The sequence below is a fragment of the Equus przewalskii genome, chromosome 27 (genome assembly GCF_037783145.1).
Source record: "Equus przewalskii isolate Varuska chromosome 27, EquPr2, whole genome shotgun sequence".
Lineage (NCBI taxonomy): Eukaryota > Metazoa > Chordata > Mammalia > Perissodactyla > Equidae > Equus > Equus przewalskii.
In genome coordinates, this window is record NC_091857.1 from 38,763,895 (window position 1) to 38,786,272 (window position 22,378).

The 22,378-nt window shown below is 49.9% G+C and overlaps 1 protein-coding gene across 9 annotated transcripts in view; it reads right to left on the reverse strand.

Moving 5' to 3' along the window:
• Nucleotides 1–15,188: 15,188 nt before the first annotated feature.
• The window catches only part of HSF2BP (heat shock transcription factor 2 binding protein), a 107,916-nt gene continuing 100,726 nt past the window's right edge, over nucleotides 15,189–22,378 (reverse strand). For all 9 annotated transcript variants that reach the window (XM_070597343.1, XM_070597339.1, XM_070597335.1 and 6 more), the window contains one exon: nucleotides 15,189–16,668. In XM_070597343.1, coding sequence (XP_070453444.1) covers nucleotides 16,460–16,668 — 209 coding nt within the window. In that variant the 3' untranslated portion in view covers nucleotides 15,189–16,459. The remainder of the gene's footprint in view (nucleotides 16,669–22,378) is intronic.

Consider the following 22,378-nt stretch of genomic DNA (forward strand, 5'->3'; position numbering starts at 1 on the left):
CACACGGGGAGCAGACGGTGTCTACATGCCAAGGAGCCAGCCCTCAGAGGAACCAGCCCTGAGACACCCGGATCTCCAGCATTGAGACAATAAGTGCCTGTTGTTTGAGCTGCCCCATCTGTGTTGTTTGAGCTGCCCCATTTGTCACAGCAGCCCAAGCTAACTGAGACACTGAGTGAGCTGGCTCCATGAACGCACACCAAGGTGGGCACATGCCTGCTTGTGGGGCTCCTCGTACCAACACGACAGGCTCTCCCTCAGCAGGCCTCCTGGTCCCATCACTTCATTGAGGAGGGGTCCTCTGTGGAGGCCACAGCCTCTCTCTCCCCAGGCACCGTCTGCTTCTCAGCACAGCCACTTTGCTCCCAGCCACAATGTCACACTCACAACCTGGGGCCGCTGGTCCCCTCTTGACAAGACAGCATGCTTCACTGTGAAAGGGGAGAGAGGGCAGCAGGGGCTTCCTGGGTGCAAGGCTGACTGAAGAGGACAGACTGAAACCCGGGCTCCGAGGCCAGCGCACAGCCACGGAGGTGGTTCACATTCACGCGTCCGGGTGACCCGCTAGAGAGCAGCTCAGGGCCTTTTCTTTGTCTTCAGCAAAGACCCTCCGTCTCCCTGAGGACAGCCTCTCTCAGAAGAGGGAGAGTGGAGGGTGCAGCAGCCAGTCTCGCTGGGAAGGAGCGAAGCCAAAGGCTGTCCTCAGACAGGGAGGAGACCTGGCCTCACCGTGCTCTCCGTCCAGAACACGCCCAGGTCCACAGGGTCCTGGAGCCAGGCCGAGCAAGGAGAATCCCACAGACCCTGCAGGGGGAACCCCACAGGTGAGAGCAGCACACACTACAGTGCCAGCTCATGTGTGCACACACTCATATGTGCATGTAAACACTGCACACTCACTGTTCCACAAGATTCACAGGAAGCTTTTGAAACATATGATGTCAAGCCCAAGTGACAGTGACTGGGGACTGATGGCTGCTCTCGGGGTGCTGTGACATTGGCAGGCGGCCCAACTCCTCAGAGTCAAGGGGAGGGGCTCTGCTGTCCTCACTTGGGCTCAAGGACCCTCCCCAGCCCACAGCTGACCCCAAACTGAAGTGCTCGAGTTGATAAAGGGAAGAAGCGAGTCTGAGGAATCCATCCCACCATCCCAGGACCCCACAGACGGGGCAGCGCCAGGTCTGTGAGCCACAAAGCTAATACAGCTGTTGAAGCTGTCCCCGCTCCCGTGATAACCATGTCTGCTTGTGCTCTTCCACACGGAGCTGCAGGGCCTGGCCCACAAGGGACCGTCCCCAGCTGCGCATGCTCGCCATGAGCCCCCTCCACCCTCGGGCTTGGGGTCTGTGCACAGTCACCTTTCACGAAGACCAGACATCATCCTCTCACTGCTGAGTTACCAAAACACGAAGTGTGTCCATGCCCAGGACAAAAGGGTAGACGGTTTCAAGGCCTGTGGTTCTGCAGTCTGGCCCTGGATGGACAGCACTGAAAACCTGGGGGCTCTGAGCTCCCCCACTCCTGTCGCTCTCTGCTCTGGCTTCCCAGCCACTCGTTCAGTGCTCAGACGCAGCGTTGAGCCCGAGAGCCAAGAGGCACCGTTAAGAAATGCAATTTAACCTGGGTTCTCCCGCCTGGTTGCTAATGATCACTTGGGACCATGCCATGATTTTCTCCGTTGAAGTTTCTCGCATTGCCGCACTGGGCGAGCAGACGCAGGCACAGATGTGGGAGGAGGAAGCAGCATCTTCTGGGTTTTCTACACTGAGTTATTGCTGTGGCAACTGTTCCCACTGACTCATTTCCTTTCCCCAGCCCCTCTGACAAGGGATAGTGGACTCACTGATTCCACACGCCAACCCACTCCCCAGGGCTAAAGTGCGCCCAGCGTTTGAACCGGCCACCCTGTCATGCTCCCTGAGCTTAGGAAATGTGGGTAGCTGCCGGGAACCCTGAGGGGTGCCAGGAAGCCTAGTCATGCCTTCTTTCTCTCCTTTCCCACCCCCATGGGAGCAGTGCCCCGCAGAAGGGCCCTCCCTCCACCCCACCCTGCCTGCCACTGGCCTCACTGGGGTGGAGCTATAGAGCGCGGCTTTCCAAGTTCCAGGTGGGGCCCCAGCGCTGGCCATGTTGTCTGGCACTAACCTCTCGGGGGAAGTGTCCCATCTCCTTTCCTAGCAAAGCCGGGAACACCCCCTCGTCACCCTGACTACCGCCCATCTGTGTGCTCCAGAGGAGACCCCGGGGAGGAGAGTCCAGCTGGGGTTTGGACAGGAAACCCAGGCTAGGTAAGGAGGCTGGCAGCGACAGCAGTCCTTGAAGGAGACGGGAGGGGGACAGAGCCCCTACGTCCCACTTGACGGTGCACCTATACATGCACGCGCACACACAGAGCGAAAGTGTGGCCTGCGCCAGCCCGCGGGACCAAGCGCCTGGAACAACTGTAAAGCTCCCACCGCGAGCTCCTCCTGTACGCCCGGCACAGAGACTTGGGGACGGCACGGCCTACCTGCGAGCAACTGTTATTTAAAAAGTCATCCTTCTCAAGCCTTTGTCCTTCGTGTCTTCTAGGAAACTCATTGTCATTGCTCGTGGGGGGCAGGAGAGGGAGAGACAGCAGCTCTCTTCAAATAGCAGGAAATCTGCCCGTATGGGAGGCAGGGAAACTGGTCTCTGCGGCTCCAGGAGACCCAGCCAGGATGGGCACGTGGCAGCTGGACAGAAGGCGATTTCCAGCTCCACGCAGAGGACTTCTTAGTAGTGGGAAGTCTCCAACCTCCCATTGGCCCGGACGCCCCTTCCACCAGCGAGCCTCAGACCCTCAGAGGTGACGTCACACGGAACCCTTCCAGCCTCACATGGTCCCCCCAGCACAGGAGCTTGTCACCTGTCCTGCCTCCCACAGGCTCCTCGCACAGCCACACACCCTCGCTCTAACCGTCCTGGCACACAGCGTCCTGGCCAGCGTGCGTGAGGCACCGAGCTCCTGGCCCCAGGTCAGCAGACCGGATCTGGTTCGTCCTCCATCACTCATGACTTTTGTACGAGCTTCTGCAAGTCCCTGCGCCATCTGAGCCTCAGTTTCCTTTTCTTCAAATTGAAGGTCTGGCCTGGATTAACGATTCCAAGTCACACTCCACAGAGCAGAGGGCTGGGCTGGGCTGGGCCGGGCTGGGGGCCCTGGGGTTGGGCAGGCCGGGGCAACACTGGGCTAAGCCCAGGGAAACAGGCGTGTTACTGTGGGTTTCTCAGGCCCTTACGTGGCCCGCTGAGAATCTCTGAGAGACACAGGGCTTCTAGGCTCTCTGGGCTGGGCCCGGCCGGTCTGCATCACCAGCTGACACCTGGAGGAAGCTCTTGTTCACAGATCACAGTCTGGGTGGAGACGTGGCCGATGGAGGAGGCACCAAACACAACTTGCTCTGCAGTTCTGAGTTAAGCCCCATGCAGCATCCTGGACACCTCAGGAGGTATCTTTATGAGTGACCGGAGAACAAATCGAGGCCACAGGAAGGAGGCAGGAAAAGCCACTTGAAAAGAAAAGCTTCAGTCTTCCACGGGCCTTTTTATCAGCCTCCTGCCACTGGCTGTCCATGGGGGATGCTGTGCTACCCTCTTCTAGAAGTTGCAGCGGGGTAGCTGCAAAACACAGGCACAGCAAATGCGTGGGGCCCGGGTGAGGTCCCACAGCACAGAGAGGAACTGGATGGGGAAGCTCACTCTGGGCAACTCGGACTGTCAGCAGCTTGGAATCTTCCTCCCTAAGCTCCCAACTCTGTCCCTGCGATGGCACAAGAAGAGACAGACCCAGACGGGGGAGACTAGAGAGCTGACAGGCAGTGTCCCTAGATGGCAGGAGCCCTGTGATTGAGTGACCTGCCCCACCGGCAGCATTCATTCCTTAGCATCCACTGCGTGTCGCCGGGTGCCGGGCACTGTTCTAGGTGCTGGGAGACAGAGGCAAGGAAGATAGGCATGGCCCCGCTCTCACTAGGGAAAGGCGAAACTCCAATACGCAAGGAGAGCCCTGTGGGTGGGTGCAGGAGGCTGCGGGGCTCAGGAGGGAGGGAGCTGGGACATGGGACACAACAGGTAGGATTTGCAAGCCCGATCCAAGTGCCACAGGAAGTCACTGAAGAAGTCTAAGGAGGGGAATGACACGATCTGATTCTGTTTGTAAAGGACCCAGCCGGCTGCCAGGCGGCCAATGCGCTGGGCATGGAGAGGGGACTCTGGTGAGACGGGAGAGACTGAAGGAGACTGAGAAGCCTGCTTTGCCCATGGCGGTGGGCACATTCCTGTGTCCACTGGGCCAGGCTGCAGCACCTGCTACTCAGCTAAACGCCACCCTCAACGGTCCGTGGGGGCAGCACTTCTTCCCGGTGCCGCCCAGCTGCCCGGGTGTGGCACAGAAGCCCCGGAGCCATTTCATTCCCTAAGGTCCTGCTTTGCCAGGCGAGTGTGACAGTGGGCGAGCTGGCAAGAATTGGGGGTATCTGTAAGAGAGTGATGGTAACGCTGGCCGCAGAGAGGAGTTCTCTAAGAAAGAAAGTGGGGCAAGCTGGGGCAACTGCAGGGATGGTTGCCACCGATGGACAGGAGGTCTGGGTGGGGTACCAGCTGGCCGGGGTGGGGATTCTGGAGCCGCTGAGATGGAGCGTGAGAAAGGGCAAGCAGCAGGCACCTGAGGGGAGCAACCCTTCATAGGGATGGCACAGCCAAGGGTCTGGGTGACCTGGACGGCAACCAGGACTAGCGCAGGCTGCCCAGAAACCAGCACTGGATGGCTGAGGCCACAAAAAGAAAGTGGTGAGAAGGGGTGGGGTGCACTCAGAGAGGGCTCCCCAGAGATGGGCTGTATCAAGCCCGATCGCTACCTCCCTGTGGGGTCAGTTCACATGCACGTGCGTACACTCGTGCACACACACCCACATACATGCACACATGCACATAAGTGCACACAGACACACATGCACACACCCCCACCCAGCACCAGATGCCTCCGCCAGAACCAGACTCCTGGGCGTGGGGCCCTCTGGCCTGTTCAGGGCTCAGCTCTCCACCATGCTCCCCTGAGTCACTCCAGTCTGTGCTGGGCCGTGACCTCAACTCGGGACCCCCAGCAGCCTCCCTCAGCCGCCTCCAGCTCAGAGGCCCTTCCCTGGTCTGCAGGGCCGGGCAGGGCTGAACAAGGGAACATGAGGAGTAGGGGTCGGGGCGCAGGCCCTGAAAGGTTGCAATAACCCTCCCTCGCCAAGTCGGAATGGGTGTGTAATCCCAGATGTGAAACCAGATGCCAGGCCTAAGTAAATGTTTACGCAGACACACACTCAGCCCTCCAAACGGTTTCCCTAGAAGGGATCTAGCCTGCAGGAAAATTCTAGCAACCAGCTTTCGAGGAAGAGCAGGCCTTGGTGATGTTTGTCTCCGGGAGTGGGGGAGGGAGCCAATCTGCAGGAAGGGCAGAGCTCGTGGACAGGCTGGTCAAAGGCAGCTTGACGCTGGAACATCTCATGGCCAGGCGGCAGGCCTGCCCTTGGCGCCCACACTCAGACAGTGTCCCTCTCCTGCCAGAACACTGACCTTCACGCCCGCCCTCTCTGCCCACTGGCCCTAAAAGGCCTGAGGGCCCAACACCTGTGTCCACCTCAGCCAGGCTCCCACACAGGGCCAGGGCCAAGCCTTGGGTCCCTAATCACCCAGCCTTATCAGCAGAAAAAGTGTTGTGCCAAGGAGACTTTTATCAAGAGGGAATGCCTCCGTGGGCCTGCCCTTGTCGCCTCTGCCACGCTAACCCTGTCAGTGTGCCGGCCACAGAAGCAGTCAGAGGCTGCCATATGAGAGGCGCAGGGCTGGGGAGCTGGTCCCAGGCAGCCTTTAATTTCTGCAGAGAGAACTCTGTGGAAGGTGACCTCCCTTTCTGGCCTGACCCCCCCAGAAACAACCCCATCCTTCTTTGCAGAGAGTCATCTCATGGCATGGTGACCCACTTCGGCCTGATAATTATCCCCCAAAGTAAGCCTCATGGGAGCAGTCGTCAGCCATCATTATAGACGTGTCTCAGACATTCTAAAAGGCAGGAGGGGAATCGGACCCCAGCAGAAGACCACATACGGAGCCCAGGCCACACACTGAGTCCCCTCGTCTCCTCGACTTCCCTCGGGACATCCTCCCTGCAGAACCTTCTGTCCGCGGGGTAAGCGGCCTCCACTTAAATTCAGCAACATTTACTGGACGTGGTCTCATTTGGTCCAGACACTGGGACCCAAAGGTGGCAGCCTGGTCAGGGAGACAAGATACATACACCAAAAGGCCATGCCAGGCCTGCCGAGGCCACAGGGACACCCTGCGGCTCCTGCTTCCCCTCCAAGAAATATCCTGGGTCCACATCCTCTCCCTCTGCTCCGAATCCGCTCTTCCCACCTGACCCCATTCTCGGACTCCTTGGCAGAGCCCTGTGCGTCCCTCAGAGTCCAGCTCAAGTATCACCTCGTCTGTGCACCTTTCGAACCCCCAATCCCTTCTATCATGGCCAGGATCTACCGTCCAACTGCCCGATTCAAGCCCTGGCCCGCTCTGCCTAGAAATGTAACCCTGGAAAAAGCACTTCACCTCTCAAAACCTCAGTTTCCTCACCTGTCAAAGAATAGAACATCTGCCTGGGCGCTTCAGTGACGGACTTACGGGTCTGACCCTGACTTTCAGATCCGAGTCTGCAGGGTCTAGCCCAGGCCCAGAGCGGAGGCCTGATGTCGACTCATCGCATGCAATGACACCCAGCATTTTGGGGAGCCCCACAGGGGAGGAGGGGATGCAGAGGCAGGCGGCCAAGACACTGGCTTACTCGTCTGTGTGCACGCCTCCGTGCCTCACTCACTCACACTGCGTCCTCTAAGTGTGAGTTACCACACCAAGCTTGGACAACACACACACATGCTTTAGCCTGCACTGGGCTCTTCTGTGTGGTCCTGCCCCTTTCTGTTACACATTCCGACAGCCGAGTGGTGTTCTAAGAATGAAAACCTGTCAAATCATGGAAGGGGGAGGGCCCATGGAAGTCAGTTACTGTGGGAATGCGCTCTCCTCTTCTGGGATAGGGCACCAACCCCGAACCCTACTCTCCCTGCTTTTCATGCGTTTGCTCCAGATGGGGTTTGGGGTCATCCACCAGTGTGGCAAGAGCTTGCTGGTTCTCGCCCTGAGAAGGCTAAGCCGCCCATTGTGAGCTGTGGGACGGCCGGCCCGGCCAGCCAGCAGCAGGTCTGGGAGCCACGAGAAATGCCTGATGCTTCATACGGTATCTTGTTCAGCCCCTGGAAGGAGGCCGAGCCCTCCTGGCACAGGAACAGAGGTTCCTTCTGTGATGAAGGCTGCCTCCCCGAACAGGGCAAAGTGGAGCCCAGACCAAGATGTTCCAGAAGGACTTGGAAAAGAGGAAGTGTGTGCTGAGTAGGGCAGGGGTGCAGATTACAGGGAAGAGAAGCCGTCCGGCTGTCTGAGGTGCCGATTGTGCAAGCCCCTTGGTGCCGCCGGCCTGTCATCTTTGGGCCCGGGGATTCACGTCGGCGCAGACGCGAGTCCTGGCACAGAGTCAGTGTGACTAATCGTGGGACAAACAGGAAGGCTTTTCACCTGCCCAGCACGGTCAGGGTTTCCTACGAGACGATAGCATCAAGAGCCCCAGAGAGTACAGGCAGTTTTGTTCCCTGCTTTGAGTCTCTCGTGCTGATGACGTCAACTGGCATAAGGCAGTGCCCCATCTGGACGGGCGGGGGTTGGGGGGGGCTGGTCAGCAGGCATCTGGGCCTCTAAGACAGGGACCCCGCATCCAGAGCCTGGGCCTCCGGCTGAGGACCTGCTCTGTTCATTTCCCTCAAGACTCCTGCTCCTCTGACCTTAAGACAGGGCTTTTCTCCTGGTAACTTCCAGGAATGGGATTTTTTTCCAGCACAGCAGGGGAAACAAGATTAAGAAAGGGGCTTGAGGTCATAAGACAGCCGGGAGCAAAGCTGGCAGCAGAGGGGTTCTGCCTCAGGCCGGCCTTCGGCCCAGCATCCCAGTCACTTGGTTGCTGGTTTTTAAGGGGAAATGCAAACCTGACTGACTTAAGCTGGCCTCAGACGACCAAGGAGGTTCAGGTTTGTCTGGCAGGGCTCAGAGACAGCCTGTCATCTGTCATGGCCTCCTTAGGCCTGACCAATTGTCTGAGCACAGGTATTCTTGGTCTACAGCCAAAAACGGATAAACATTCCCAGAAATGTGGGATGTAAACATCTTCAGTGTCAACACTTCAACAGGGTGAACCCACCTCCTGGGCCCATCGGGAGTCCTGAGGCCACAGGCCTTTCTGCGAGCACACAACCCCAGTCCCCATCAAACACGTGGACACAGAGAGGAGGACACAGGAGGAGAAACATCCACTCTCAACCCTAGTCCGTCCTCCTGGGCAGAGGGCCACATCTGATAGAAAACACTAACCCCGCGGTGACTGGTTCATCAGTCAAGACACGGACTGCAGGGCAGCCCCCTGCCAGGTGCTCGGTGCTTGGCATAAGGCAGTACCCCATCTGGATGGGTGGGGGTTGGAGGGGGCTGGTCAGCAGGCATCTGGGCCTCTAAGACAGTGGCTCTTAGCTATTGCCAAGTCATGGAGCACTTTGACAAGCCGATGAACATCTCCACACAAAACCGCATGTAAGCACATATGTGCTGTTTCCTGTACAATTTCTGGGAGTTTGTGGGGACCTCTCTTCCCCCACCGTGAGTAACTGGTAAGGACCCCTTGCCGTGGATGTGAGAGTCACACTTGTTGAATTCATGTGGCCTGGTGCAGTGCCAGGCATGGGAAGCATTAAGTGTCATGATTTCCGTGAGACAGTAGGGCCTCCCACATTAACGTCAGCCCTGTAGCTGGACACAAAGCATTTGGTTTCCTGGTGGCAGACAGGGCCTGTGTCCAGTTTGCCCCAGCTCAGTCCTCACAGCCACTTTCTGCGGGTGAGGGGATGAGCCCAGAGACGTTCAGCTACTGCCCTGTGTCGACGAAAATAATCCATAACCAATCTATAAATGAAAATTTGGGTGAGTTTATTCTGAGCTGTAATCTGAGGACCATGGCCCAGGGCCTTTCTTCCCGAACCCTCCCCCAGGCCCTGCCCCAGGGCAGAGGAGCAGAAGGCAGGTCCTCTCCAATCCCCGCTGTGCTGGAGCTGGCTTTCTGGCCTGGAGCAGGTGGAGAATGAGTCTGCTCCTGGCCTCATGGGTCTCAGCTCTACGGGACTGCAAATTTGAAAGGCTGAAAGGGAAACATGCAATTACTGTAGGCAAAGGTAAGACAGGTCACAGTGAGCCCGTGAATGACCAGCCCCAAGGCAGGAGTTGATATTAATTATGTAAACTGACCTGCAGATACTGAGCAGAGGCTTTTAAAAATCAACGTTTGTGGGGTTGGCCCTGTGGCCAAGTGGTTAAGTTCACGCACCCCACTTTGGCGGCCCAGGGTTTCGCCAGTTTGGGTCCTGGGCGCTGACATGGCACTGCTCGTCAAGCCACGCTAAGGTGGCGTCCCACATGGCACAACCAGAAGGATCTATAACTAGAATATACAACTATGTACTCTGGAGCTTTGGGGAGAAGAAGAAGAAGAAGAAAAAAGGAAGACTGGCAACAGATGTGAGCGCAGGTGCCAATCTTAAAAAAGAAAACATTTGTGATGCTGATGATTAAGCTAAACCTCTCCCTATCTTTCTGAATGTTAGCATGTGAGCAGGCAGCCACGGGAGGCTGTCATGTATCAAGGCGTGCTGTCCGCACACCACCTGGATGGCGGGCAGAAGTCTGACCCTGTCCTCCGCTTCCGTGCCCTCCCTCCATCTCCCACGGGCCTGCTGGTGCCACCCAGAGTGTGCAGGCCAAAGAAGGTGCCAGAGGGCTTGAAACCGCTGGTCACCAGAGCTGTGACAGCCCAAGAGCAGGGCCAGACCCTGGTCTGGAGAACAAGTGACCAATTAGGCTGGACGCACCCCCAGGGAGGCACATTGTGATTAGGGGCTACTTAAGAGGGATGCGGCTTGAACGCAGCTCTGCGACTCAGGTGACAAATAAAAATGGCAAGTAATAGGACATATTGGAGTATATGAGGAAGCCATTTTGTGTAAACCTAATTCGGCCTGACCTTGTCTTTCCAAAAGGGCCTGACCGAGGTGGTTGAGCATGCATTGTATATCTGCTTTAGATATTCCCCATGGCAAGAGCAAAGGCCCTTGAGATAAAGGTGCAACTTCCCTCCCCCTCCCAATGTTGGCATTCCCTTAAGGATTAAGCATCTTTCCTTAGGCTGGGAACTGACTGCTGCGCTCACCTGTGACCTCCCAGCTCAAGACAATAGACTTGCCTCCTTCTGCGCCCACTGAGACAGCAGACCCACTACCTGCTGTGTCCATCAAGCGCTGTGCCGACAGGGCAATCTTGTGACTATTGTGGGAGGGACATTTCAATCCTATGTGAAACGTCCTGTATGGGGGTATATAACCACTCTGTATACCTCACTTCCTTGGTGCCCTTTCTTCCTTCGGGAAGAAAGGCCCTGGGCCATGGTCCTCAGATTACAGCTCAGAATAAACTCACCCAAATTTTCATTTATAGATTGGTTTTGGATTATTTTCGTCGACACAGGGCAGTAGCTGAACGTCTCTGGGCTCATCCCCTCACCCGCAGAAAGTGGCTGTGAGGACTGAGCTGGGGCAAACTGGACACAGGCCCTGTCTGCCACCAAGAAACCAAATGCTTTGTGTCCAGCTACAGGGCTGACGTTAATGTGGGAGGCCCTACTGTCTCACGGAAATCATGACATTTAATGCTTCCCATGCCTGGCACTGCACCAGGCCACATGAATTCAACCAGTGTGACTCTCACATCCACGGCAAGGGGTCCTTACCAGTTACTCATGGTGGGGGAAGAGAGGTCCCCACAAACTCCCAGAAATTGTACAGGAAACAGCACATATGTGCTTACATGCGGTTTTGTGTGGAGATGTTCATCGGCTTGTCAAAGTGCTCCATGACTCGGCAATAGCTAAGAGCCACTGTTCTAAGGGTCCGCAGTCAAGCAGACACAGGGACAACTGAAAGAGAGCTGATGGTGCAAGTGACTGACAGCAGGGCACAGACCACGTGGGGCTGGCAGTGAGCAGGCGCTCTCCTCCATCCTGGCAGGGCCGTGTCACCTCTGCATCACCCGGGCCCTGCGCGACAACACGTGCATGGCAGGTAAGCAGGCACTGGGTCCCACGAGAACAGGGACTTCGGACTTCAGTGTGACGAGTCCGAGGACTGCTTGCTGGGAGCCACAGAAGCTGGCCTGGGACGCCCAGAGAGAGCGAAGGCTTCACCCTGGGGAAGTGCATTTGGACACAAACTCCTTGGTCACCGGTTTTGGTATCTCAGACTCCTGCCACTTAAGTGGTGGGGGCTGGCAGAGGATCACTCAGCTAAAGACAGAGGGCATGGTCAGCTAACGATCTTAAAAACAGAATTGGTTTTTTTACATTTTAGAATGCAAATCAGATGTTGCTCCTGCCCATTGCTCTCCAACGATCTGCCATCGTGACACAGCAAGCCACAAAGTCTTCCTGTGGCCTGCACACTCCCTGCTGTCTTCAAACGTGCCCCAAACAGGTGCTTTGGGCCCTTTGCACCCACTCTTCCTGCTTCCTGAACTCTCTCCCAGAGATTCAAGAGTAAGAGTTTGCATAAAACCATTTATTCTGAAAAGTTGAGCTACATATATGCCTTCAATTAAAAAATGCAATAAACTATACGACCCGGAGTCATCTTTTCTGACATTTTGTGGTAGGTAAGTTCTAAGAACATTAAATACACATTCATAGTGGGAAAGCAGCAGCCGAGGGAGCTCCATTGGGAACAACTTAAAACCCTTACGGTAAAGGCTCTTCATGAAACAAACCAAATATTTTAAAAGTATGATGAGCATAAGCCAAATGACAATCACAAAATTCAACAAATGGTGCTGGGAAAACATGCAAAAAACATGAGGTTGGACTCTTACCACACACAAAAATTAACTCAAAATAGACCAAAGACCTAAACTGAAGAGATAAAACTATAAACTCTTAGGAGAAAACATGGGGGAAAATCTTCATGACCCCGAATTTGGCAATGATTTCTTGGATATGACATTAAAAGCACAGGCAACAAAAGAAAAAACAGATCAAGTTGGACTACATCAAAATTAAAAACTCTTGTACGTCAAAGAACACTATCAACAGAATGAAAAGACGACACACGGAACAGGAGCAAATATTTGCAAATCATATATCTGACAAGGGATTAATATCCAGAATGTATAAAGAACACCTGGAACTCAACAAGAAAAAGCAAATAACCAGGGCTGGCCCGGTGGTATGGTGGTTAAGTTTGCATGCTCCGCTTCGGCAGCTGGGGGTGTGCAGGTTCAAATTCTGGGCACAGACCTACACACCACTTACCAAGCCATGCTGTGGTGGTGTCCCACATACAAAATGGAGGAAGACTGGCACAAATGTTAGCTCAGGGGCAATTTTCTTCACCAAAAAAAAAGAAGAAGAAGAGCAAACAAGCCAGTGCAAAAATGGGCAAAGGACTTGAATAGACATTTCTCCAAAGAAGATACACAAATGGCCAATAAGTACATGAAAAAACGCTCAGGGGCCGGCCCAGTAGCACAGCGGTTAAGTGTGCACATTCCGCTTTGGCAGCCTGGGGTTCACCGGTTCGGATCCCGGTGCACACACGGCACTGCTTGGCAAGCCATGCTGTGGTGGGCGTCCCACACATAAAGTAGAGGAAGATGGGCACGGATGTTAGCTCAGGGTCAGTCTTCCTCAAAAGTACCCAAATAAATAAAAATAAAAATAAATTTTTTAAAAAATGCTCAATATCATTGTCATTAGGGTTTTGATTAGGGAATCAAAATCACAATAAGATACCACTCCACATCCATTAGGATGGCTATAATAAAAAAAAAAGACAATAACAAGTGTTGGCAAGGATGTGGAGAAACTGGCACCCTCGTGCACTGCTACCAGTGGGAATGTAAAATGGTGCAGCTGTTGGAAAACAGGAGGCAGTTCCTCTAATAGTTAAACACAGAGTTACCATACGATACAGCAATTTCACGTTTACGTATACACCCAAAAGACTTGAAAGCAGTGACTCAACCAGATACTTGTACATCAATATTCACTGCAGCATTATCCCTGATGGCCAAAAGCTGGAAACAACCCGTGTCCATCAACAGAGGAATGGATAAACAAAGTGTGGTTCACAGATACAATGGAGTATCATACAGCCATATGAGGACTAAAGTTCTGACACCTGCAACAACGTGGATGAACCTTGAAGGCATTATGTTGAGTGAAATAAGCCAGACCCAAAAGCACAAATATTTTGATTCCACTTACGTGAGGTGCGTGGAGTAGTCAAATTCAGAGACGGAAGTAGAACAGAGGATAGCAGCAACTAGGGGGAGGGCAGTTGGGAATGAGGAGTTACTGTTTAATGGCTACGCATTTTCTGTTTGGTGCGATAAAACCTCCTGGAAATGGACAGTGGTGACGGTTACACAGCACTGTGAATGTACAATGCCTCTGAATTCTACACTTAAAAATGGTTTTAAATTTTACCACAATTTAAAAAAACTTGAAGAATTACAAACAACAGACACTAAGAGTCTTCATTTTATAACACGACTAACACATTCCAAGGACTCCGTATTCCACATCTTACTCTACATTTGGAGACAAATTTAAATGCGCACACTCTCAGAGCAGAGAGACAGCCGTGGTCCTTAAGACGAGTCTCTGTGAAGATGGAGGCGTACCAGTTGTCTTTTGCCACCCCCACCTGAGCCTGGACTGGAAATGTACCCCAAGACCTTTGAACGGGCTCATTCGCTCCACCGTCTGAGCTGGCACACCCTCTCTAGAATGCTGAATCCTGGACTGTGTCCCACACTCTATCAGGGTCTATGCGCGAGATCATACGCTGGTTAGAGAAGTCCTTAAAAGGCAGTCTAAACTTCTACATCACAGAAGGAAATAGAGCAAACTTCAACGTCAGGACTTCTCAGAAATCAGTAAGTCTACAAAACTATTTATCAACCTTTTCCATTCTTATTAATGTCATGGCAATGCAGCAAATGGCAGGTTTGGTAGAATCCATGTAATGGGCACATTCACAACTTTTATTAAAACCCCTCCTTGCCCATGGTCTGACCTCCAGCCTTGGGCTGATTTTCTTCAAGTCTCAGACTTGTACGGCTATGCTTGGAACTCTAATTAAATTTAAAATCTTCTGGAATAAGTGAAAGCCAAGGGGCTATATAAACATCTGGGATGAGAAGAAGCCCTTACAGCATGAAGCTCATCCCAATTCACGCCATGAGCAACACAGGGCATCCAAAGCCGGCCACAAAGTTCTGCTTGACCTGCATCTTAACAAGGATCTGCTTCCTTGGGACTTCACAGAAAAGAGATGGGACCTGGCCTGGCAGGTTTCCTGCCTTTACATATAAACTGACGGCACTATGGAGAAAAAGAGTTCCTTAACTTAATAAATGTAAGAGGAACTCTTTAAAAATTAAATTTAAAAAAATATGTACCATTTTACTGCTTGTGTTTCTGATTTTAAAATTCATAAGTGACCTCAAATGCTGCCAAGTACATGCTTTTACATATACTTTTTAAACTGAGTTTTCTTTGGATCTCTCAATGCAAAAAAATTAAAGAACCCATGTTTTCCTCTTGACCTTCATATGAAGAGGAGAAACATTAGAAAGACTGGTCACTCCTTAGAATTGGCCTTCAGCACTTTTCCTGTGATACACTTTCAAAACACGCATTGGTCATGTTTCTTCCTGAAGGAGTTTTCATAAGAACTCTTGTTATCCTTAGCATTTCAAAATTAGGAGAAAACAACTTATCCTTCTTAATCACATCCATCTACTAATTAGCTAAACTAGGCAACATTCACAGGCTTGGTCCAGTCTCATATCTCTCTACATATCACTGATCCCATCTTTGGCAGGAAAAACCCCTGCATTTCTAGAGGCAGCACAAACTAATTACAGTAGCTATTTCCCGTTACCTTATCAAACAAATAACCAAAAAGAAAACATCAGGCTAGAAAAAGTACAAAAACACATCCTCAATTTTATTAGCGAATAATCAGGACCTATGGAACCACACAGCACAGATGGACCAACTTCTGCCTCCCTGAATTTTAAAGTGCCTTTTACAACATTGCTCTGCTCTGGTAACTGGTGTTGCACAATGTGTTGGCTCATGAAATCCAAGCAACTGTGCCTTCCCCTAAGCTCCTTCATTCGGCCTCAGCCATAAACTGCACATAAAAACCTACTTAACAGAAACATGAAGTCACTCGAAAATGTCAAACACAGCAGAAACAGTTCATAAGTCCCCTGGAAGGGCAGGCCTGCATTTGTTCCCGCTCTTACAGGACGCCCGGAGTCCAAGGACCCGCAGCATCTCACGGGGGGAAGCAGCATAGAAGAAAGGAGGGAACACGTTCCCTCACGTGACTTTAAGGAGTGACTGAGGCGGAACTCCTGCCCTCACACGTCATGCTATCTGTGAGAAGTGAAGTGTCTCCTCCTTTGTTCTCTGCAGCAGGCTGGGTGAAGATGAGAAGGAGATATGTGGTGAGGGGACCCTGGACACACCGTGTACATCATGTAAGGAAGTTCAACCAAATGCATGTGCTCCAATCCAGGAGCATCTTTCCATGTTATCTGTGATACAAAATCTGAACTTCTGAGTTTACAGCCAAAGGACCCAGAAGAACGGAACGAGTTTTTCTACAAACCAAGCATATGCACTGTAATAGCCAACTTCCTAGTATCAAGTTTACGATATGTCTAAAACAATAGTTGTTGCACATCAATGACTCTTCTGACTTCCTTTATTCAAAAATAAAAGAGCCACAAAAATAAAGAACTAAAATGTCCAATGTCATCTGAAATAGCAGGTTCACCAAAAGGTTTAAAGGTACATCTGCATTTTGGGGCACTCATTATAATTACTAGAGAGAGAATGAATCACTTGTCAAAGAAGCGCGTCTCAGGAAAATGCTGACCAACAGAGGAGATGGTTATTTAATCTCCCATTCTTACGGGGGAAGTCTCCGGAGCAGCAGGAGCCGCTCTCAGAAGGCCCTCTTCCAGGTACAGCTGACACGGGCCTTTCTGGAAGGAAGGAGTCTCTCTCAGGCTCCCCTTTGGCAAGATTAACCAACCACCCAAAGTACGTTCACTTCCAGGACGAAGTGAGGGAGGTCCATCTCTAGGCAATCACATTTTGCCATCTATAACATATGGCACACGGTGACGGTTTCAGAATACAAAGTGGGGACCTGGGGAAGGGGAAGGGACACGCCAAGTGCCCCTACACATCATGCTGCAGGGCACGGAGGTCTTCCAGGAGCTCCTGGGCCACAGTCTGCAGGTGGGGGTTGCGGCTCTTGGACATGGCCACGATGCGCTGCAGGGGCAGGGAGCTCCGGAACTCGGAGGCGGACTTCGAGAAGACTTCTGGTTCCAGAACCACAGACTGGACAAGTCGCAATACATGGAGACACACCTCTGCGTCTGGATCTGGGGGAAGAGGTAATGCTTCTGGTTAGAACAGCCTTCCACACGAATCCTGGGGCAGAATCTGGCCCTCGGGGGTGCTTGCCCTCTCTGAACGACAGGTTTGACAGTTTAGAACACTATGAGCTGACGCAGAAACAGCATCACTTCGCGATGTAAAAGCTGAGCTCATAAGAACAGCATGACAAAACTCAACTGTCAACTATTTAGTAACATCCTGTCTTCAAAACTTACTCATAATCATGTAATTTTAAAATGCTGAACTAAAATATGAGGGCTTTTCATGCTGTTTGTTCTAATTCTGTCCACTTATCAGATTGTTTTAAAAGGTATTACTTCATTTTCACTCCAAGTGCAGCAAACCCCTCAGAGCCTAAATACAGATAGGGCCTCTATTCAGGGGAACTGAGTCCCACAAAGTCACAGGCTGCAATGTTCACAGGGTATTCCATTTTGTTCCATGCGAATGCTCCTTGCAGCTCCAGCACCTGGTAGCCCTGCCTATACTGTAGCAGCCACTAAAAACAGCTAGGCTGAAACGAGAGCCCAACACAGTTATGACCCTTAACCAGGATGGACCCAACTCCCCTTACCAGTTCTTCCTCCTGTGAGTCTTTAACATGCCATTAATTCACTTCTTAATTGCATATTGTCATTGGAACCAGACTCCAAATCAGTACCTCTTTCTTAGCACTACACTTAAAAAACCTTTTAGGAAGTAAGTGGATTGAAAGAGTGGACTGAACAAACCCTCTGTGGGAACCGCCGCCCAGAGCCTACCCGGGTGAGGCAGGGCCTTCCTGGGCCCAGACCATCAGCCTCTTCCTGCTTTAGGGGAGGGGAAGGAAACTGCCTCTAGCACAACACCTGCCAAAGACACAGGGCAGAGTGTGGCTGCCACAGGAGCAGGACAGCATCACTGGGAAGGCCCACCACCCAGACACAGGAGACAGGAGCTAAACCAAAACAACAGAGAACTCCCCTCTGTCCTCCACTAGCAGCCCAGCAAACACCCAGAGGCCAGAAGAGCAGTCCACAGCTGGGGGAGGAACACAGGACAGAAGGAGACTCCTCTGAGGCACAGAGCCAAAGGGAAGGCCAACAGTGGAGGGTGGAGCAGGACCTGAGGAAGACACTCTGGCAGCTCAGCCCCCACCCTCAGCACAAGGAAAGGGGAGAAATTTGAAGTCAGCGGTGCATGAAGGTAACCACAGCAACAACAAAACCCTAACCCAGCTCAGCCCCTGACACTAACAGCTCAGCAGAACAAGAGGTATGGCTGTTTTTAGGAGTAAACACTACCTACCTCATTTTCGAGTACACAGGTTGGTCGACCATGGCCCAGGGGCCAAATGCAACCCATGCCCTGTTTCTGCACAGGCTATGAATTAAGAGCGGTTTTATATTTTAAAGGGCTGTTTAAAAAGAAAAAAATAGAAAAATAATATGCAACGGAAACCATGATGTGGCCCTCAAAGTCCAAAATATTTACTATCTGGCCCATTACAGGGAAAGTTTGCTGACCTCTGCTCCACTGCCTCCAACACAATGTCCAACATTCAATCAGAAATTACAATGACACAGCAAGGAAAATGAAAGGCCCATAGTGAAGTGATCCAGCACAACCAGAAGGACTTACAGCTAGAATATTCAACCCTGTACTGGGGGGCTTTGGCAAGGGAGGAGAAGAAGGGGAAAAAAAAGAGACTGGAAACAGATGTTAGCTCAGGTGCCAATCTTCAAAACAAATCGAGGAACAAATCAATAAAATAAAAAGCTGACCCCTTTTAAAAAATCTATAAAGTTGATAAAACTCTAGCCAGATTAAACAAAGAGAATAGAGAGAGAGAAGACAGACACAAATTACGAATATCAAGAATGAAAGAGGAAACATCACTATAGATCCTACAGATATTAAAGGAATAATAAGACAATATTACCAACAACTTTGTGCCCATAAATTTTACAACTTGAATGGAATGGATCAAATTCCTTGGAAGACATAATCACAAAAATCCACTAAAAAAAAATATATATATATATATACACATACATATATATATACATACAAATACATGACAAACATGGCAAATCCTATCAAACATTTAAAGAAGAAATAATGGTAATTCTACACAAGTCTTCCAAAAACAGAAAAGGAGGGAATAAGCCTCAACTTTTTTTTATGAGTCCAGGATTACCCTAATACCAAACTAGGCAAGATATTAAAAGAAAAGGCCAATATCTCTTATAAATATAGACAGAAAAATCCTAAACAAATTGTTAGCAAGTTGAATCCAGTAATATACAGAAAGGATAATACTTCATAAACAACAGATATCTACTGTAGAACACAGGGTTGGGTCAACATTTGTAAATCAATTAATGTTGCTTACCATGACAATGGACTAAAGAAGAAAAACTAAATGATCACCTTAATATATGCAGAAAAAGCCTTTGACAAAATTCAACACTGATTCATAATAAAAACTATCAGCAAACTGGAAAAAGGAACATCTTGAACTTGATAAAGGGCATCCACAAAAAACATGCAGCTAATGTTGTTCTTAATGGTACAAGACTGAATGCCTCTCCCCTAAGATCAGGTACAAGGCAAGGCTGTCCATTTTCACCACTCCTACTCAAAATCATACTGGAGATCCTAACCCAAGGCAAGAAAAAGAAATGGAAGGTTTATAGTTTGGAAAGGAAGAGATTAAACTGTTCCTATTTGCAGAAGATATGCTGTCTACAGAGAAAATCCCAAAGAATCTACAACAAAGCTACTAGAAGTAACTGAGTTGAGCAAGGTCACAGGATACAAGGTGAACATACAAAGATCAACTGTATCCTTATATTATTGATAAATTGGAAATGAAATTTTTCAAAGACTATCATTTATAATAGCACCAAAACCATGAAACATTTAGATATAAATCTTTACAAAATACGTGCAAGATTTCTAAGCTGAAAAGCCACAAAACACTGACATAAGAAATCAAAGACAACTTAAATGGAGAGACACAGTATGTTTATGGATGAGAGGACCCAATATTGTTAAGATGGCAAATCTCCCCAAATTTATCTATATATTCAATGCAATCTGAATCAAAATCCCAGTAGGATTTTTTGTAGAAATCAACAAGCTGATTCTCAAATTTATTTAAAAAAGCAAAGGAATTAGGACAGCCAAAATAATTTACAAAAAGAAAAACACTGGAGGACTCAGAGTACTAGATTTCAAGATTTACAGTTATCAAGACAACGTGGTAGTAGTGAAGGGACAGACACAGCGATAAATGAAACAGAATGAGAGAACCCAGAAACAGACCACAGCATGGTTAAGTCTCAAAAGAAGTATAAATGCAATTCAATCAAGAAAGAACAGCCTTTTCAACAAACAGTGCTAGAAAAATTGAACACCCACATGGAAAGCAAAGAACTTCAATCCATACAAAAATTACAGAAAAGTTGATAATAGATCTAAATGTAAAAAACAAAACTATAAAACTTCTAGAAGAAAACAAGCGAAAATCTTTGCAACCTTGAGTTAGGTAAAGATTTCTTAGGTATAAGGCCAAAAGCACAATCCACGTGAGAAAAAAATTGATAAACTATATCAAAATTAAAAGAATCTCCTCTTCAAAAGATACAGTTAGGAAATGAAAAGACAACCCACTGGACTGGGAGAAAATATTTGCAAAACACCTATCTGATTAAAAGAAACTCTGAATCCAGAATGTAAACAGATCTCTGAAAACTCAATAATAACAAAACAAACAACCCAATAAAAACAGGCAAAATATTTGAAAAGACACATCTTTTCGTGTGCTTTCTTGCCGTTTGTATATCTGGTTTGGTTAAGTGTTTTTCAAACAAAATATTATCCAATTTAATGAGAAACTTATTTCTGTGACCATAATTCTTCACATTATATTTTATGTTTCAAATGACTTCACACAATTCCTAATTGAGAACAGGTAATAATGACCTCTTCAAATTCTTCACAACCAAAATGATGCTATCTGTTCACATATGCAGGTGATAAACCATTGTACAAACTGTTTATCACTGTACAACCATCCAAAATGTATAAGAGTTGAAATTATATTTAAAGGATCCAACAGATCTTCCTTTTCATTTGCTGATAAAATTTTTGATAATGCCAATGGACTTCAAATGTAATCAAGGTTTCCTGTCAGGCACTTCCCGATTGTGGTGAAAGTCTCAGGACACACGCTCACATGCACTCCTCCCTCCTACAGGCTCGCCAGCCACCTCGGAGCACCCACCTCTGTGGATTCTGGACCATAGCCCAGGCCACGTCAGCCATGTCTTAGGCTGTGCACAATCCTCCTTGGGCACCCAGGAACATGGATTTGTCCAGCAGCTCCATGAGCCCTGAGCTTACACACTTCAAAGAAGAGGGAAGAAGGCAAGGAAATCATACTCCTTGACCCCAAATTGGCCTCCAGTTACTGCCCAGTTTTTGCTTCCCTTCCCAGAGACTCTGCCTGAAGGATGTGGCTGTCGTTGTGGCCACTGCTTTGCCTCACATAGCTTCCTTCAGCCTGACTCATGCTGCGATCACCTCCCCCTCCCTGAGACTGCTTCTCTCAAGGTCACCAATGACCTCCATGTTGTCACTGTTCCACTCTCATCTCAACTGACCTCTCTGGCCACAGCTGACCATGCCCTCCTCCTCGACATACTTTCTTTTCTTGGTTTCCCAAAGCAGTCCCCCTCCACCAGATCCTCTTCCTTATAACTGGCCTCTAGACGTTTGAGTCCTCCAGGGCTCCGTCCTGGGCTTCCCTCTGCACTTACTCTCCCTAGGTGACCCCTCACCCACTCCCATGGCTTCAAATTCCACATATCTGCTGATGACTCTCCAATCCACTTCCAACACACCCTAAATCCATAACTACCACCCAAGCTAAGCTATCTTGTCTCACCTAGGCTACAGTAATCACCTTCTCAGTGGCTTTCTTATTTAGTACTTCCGTTCTCTCCTCTTCCCATCCCTATCCATCTTCCACACTGCAGTCAGAATGAAACCTTGTAAATGGAAATCAGATTATGTCGCCTCCCTGCTCTCCAGCAGGTCCTCACGGCATCCGGGATGAAATCCCAGGTCCTTGACCAAGCCCCATCTGACCTCGCCCAGGCTGCGTCCCCAGGCTCATGGGACATCACTCGCCCCTCCTCACCATGAACCAGTAACATCGGCCTGCTCTGTTTCCCAAATATGCTTAGTCCTTTTGTCCTAGATGTCTACTCTGCCCAGAATGCTCTTCCTCTAATCACCAAACACTTTGATCCTTCCAAATCTCAGCTTAGCAGTCTTAACATGTAAAGAGCTTGGAAATTGTCAGTCCCATCCTTACAACAAGAAAAGGAGAACAAACTAAAAATCAAATATTTTCTTGGACCTATCATTGAACTGAGGTTTCAGGTAATGGCCACACTAAATTCTAGAGAAAGAGGTAAATCCAGAGAGTCACAGCCAAGATCAGCTTCCCTGGAACAGAAGTCACTAGAGCCATAAACTAATAGAACACATAAATGATCATTTTGACAAATTGTTGAAAGCTGGGCGTGGCCTACTATGAACGTAAGAAACTCCTGGGGGTTGCAGTCTAGGGGGGCCCCACAGTTGAGTTTGACTTCCCAGAGCCCCATCAGGTTCTCACACGGCTCCGGCAGGGGATAGGAA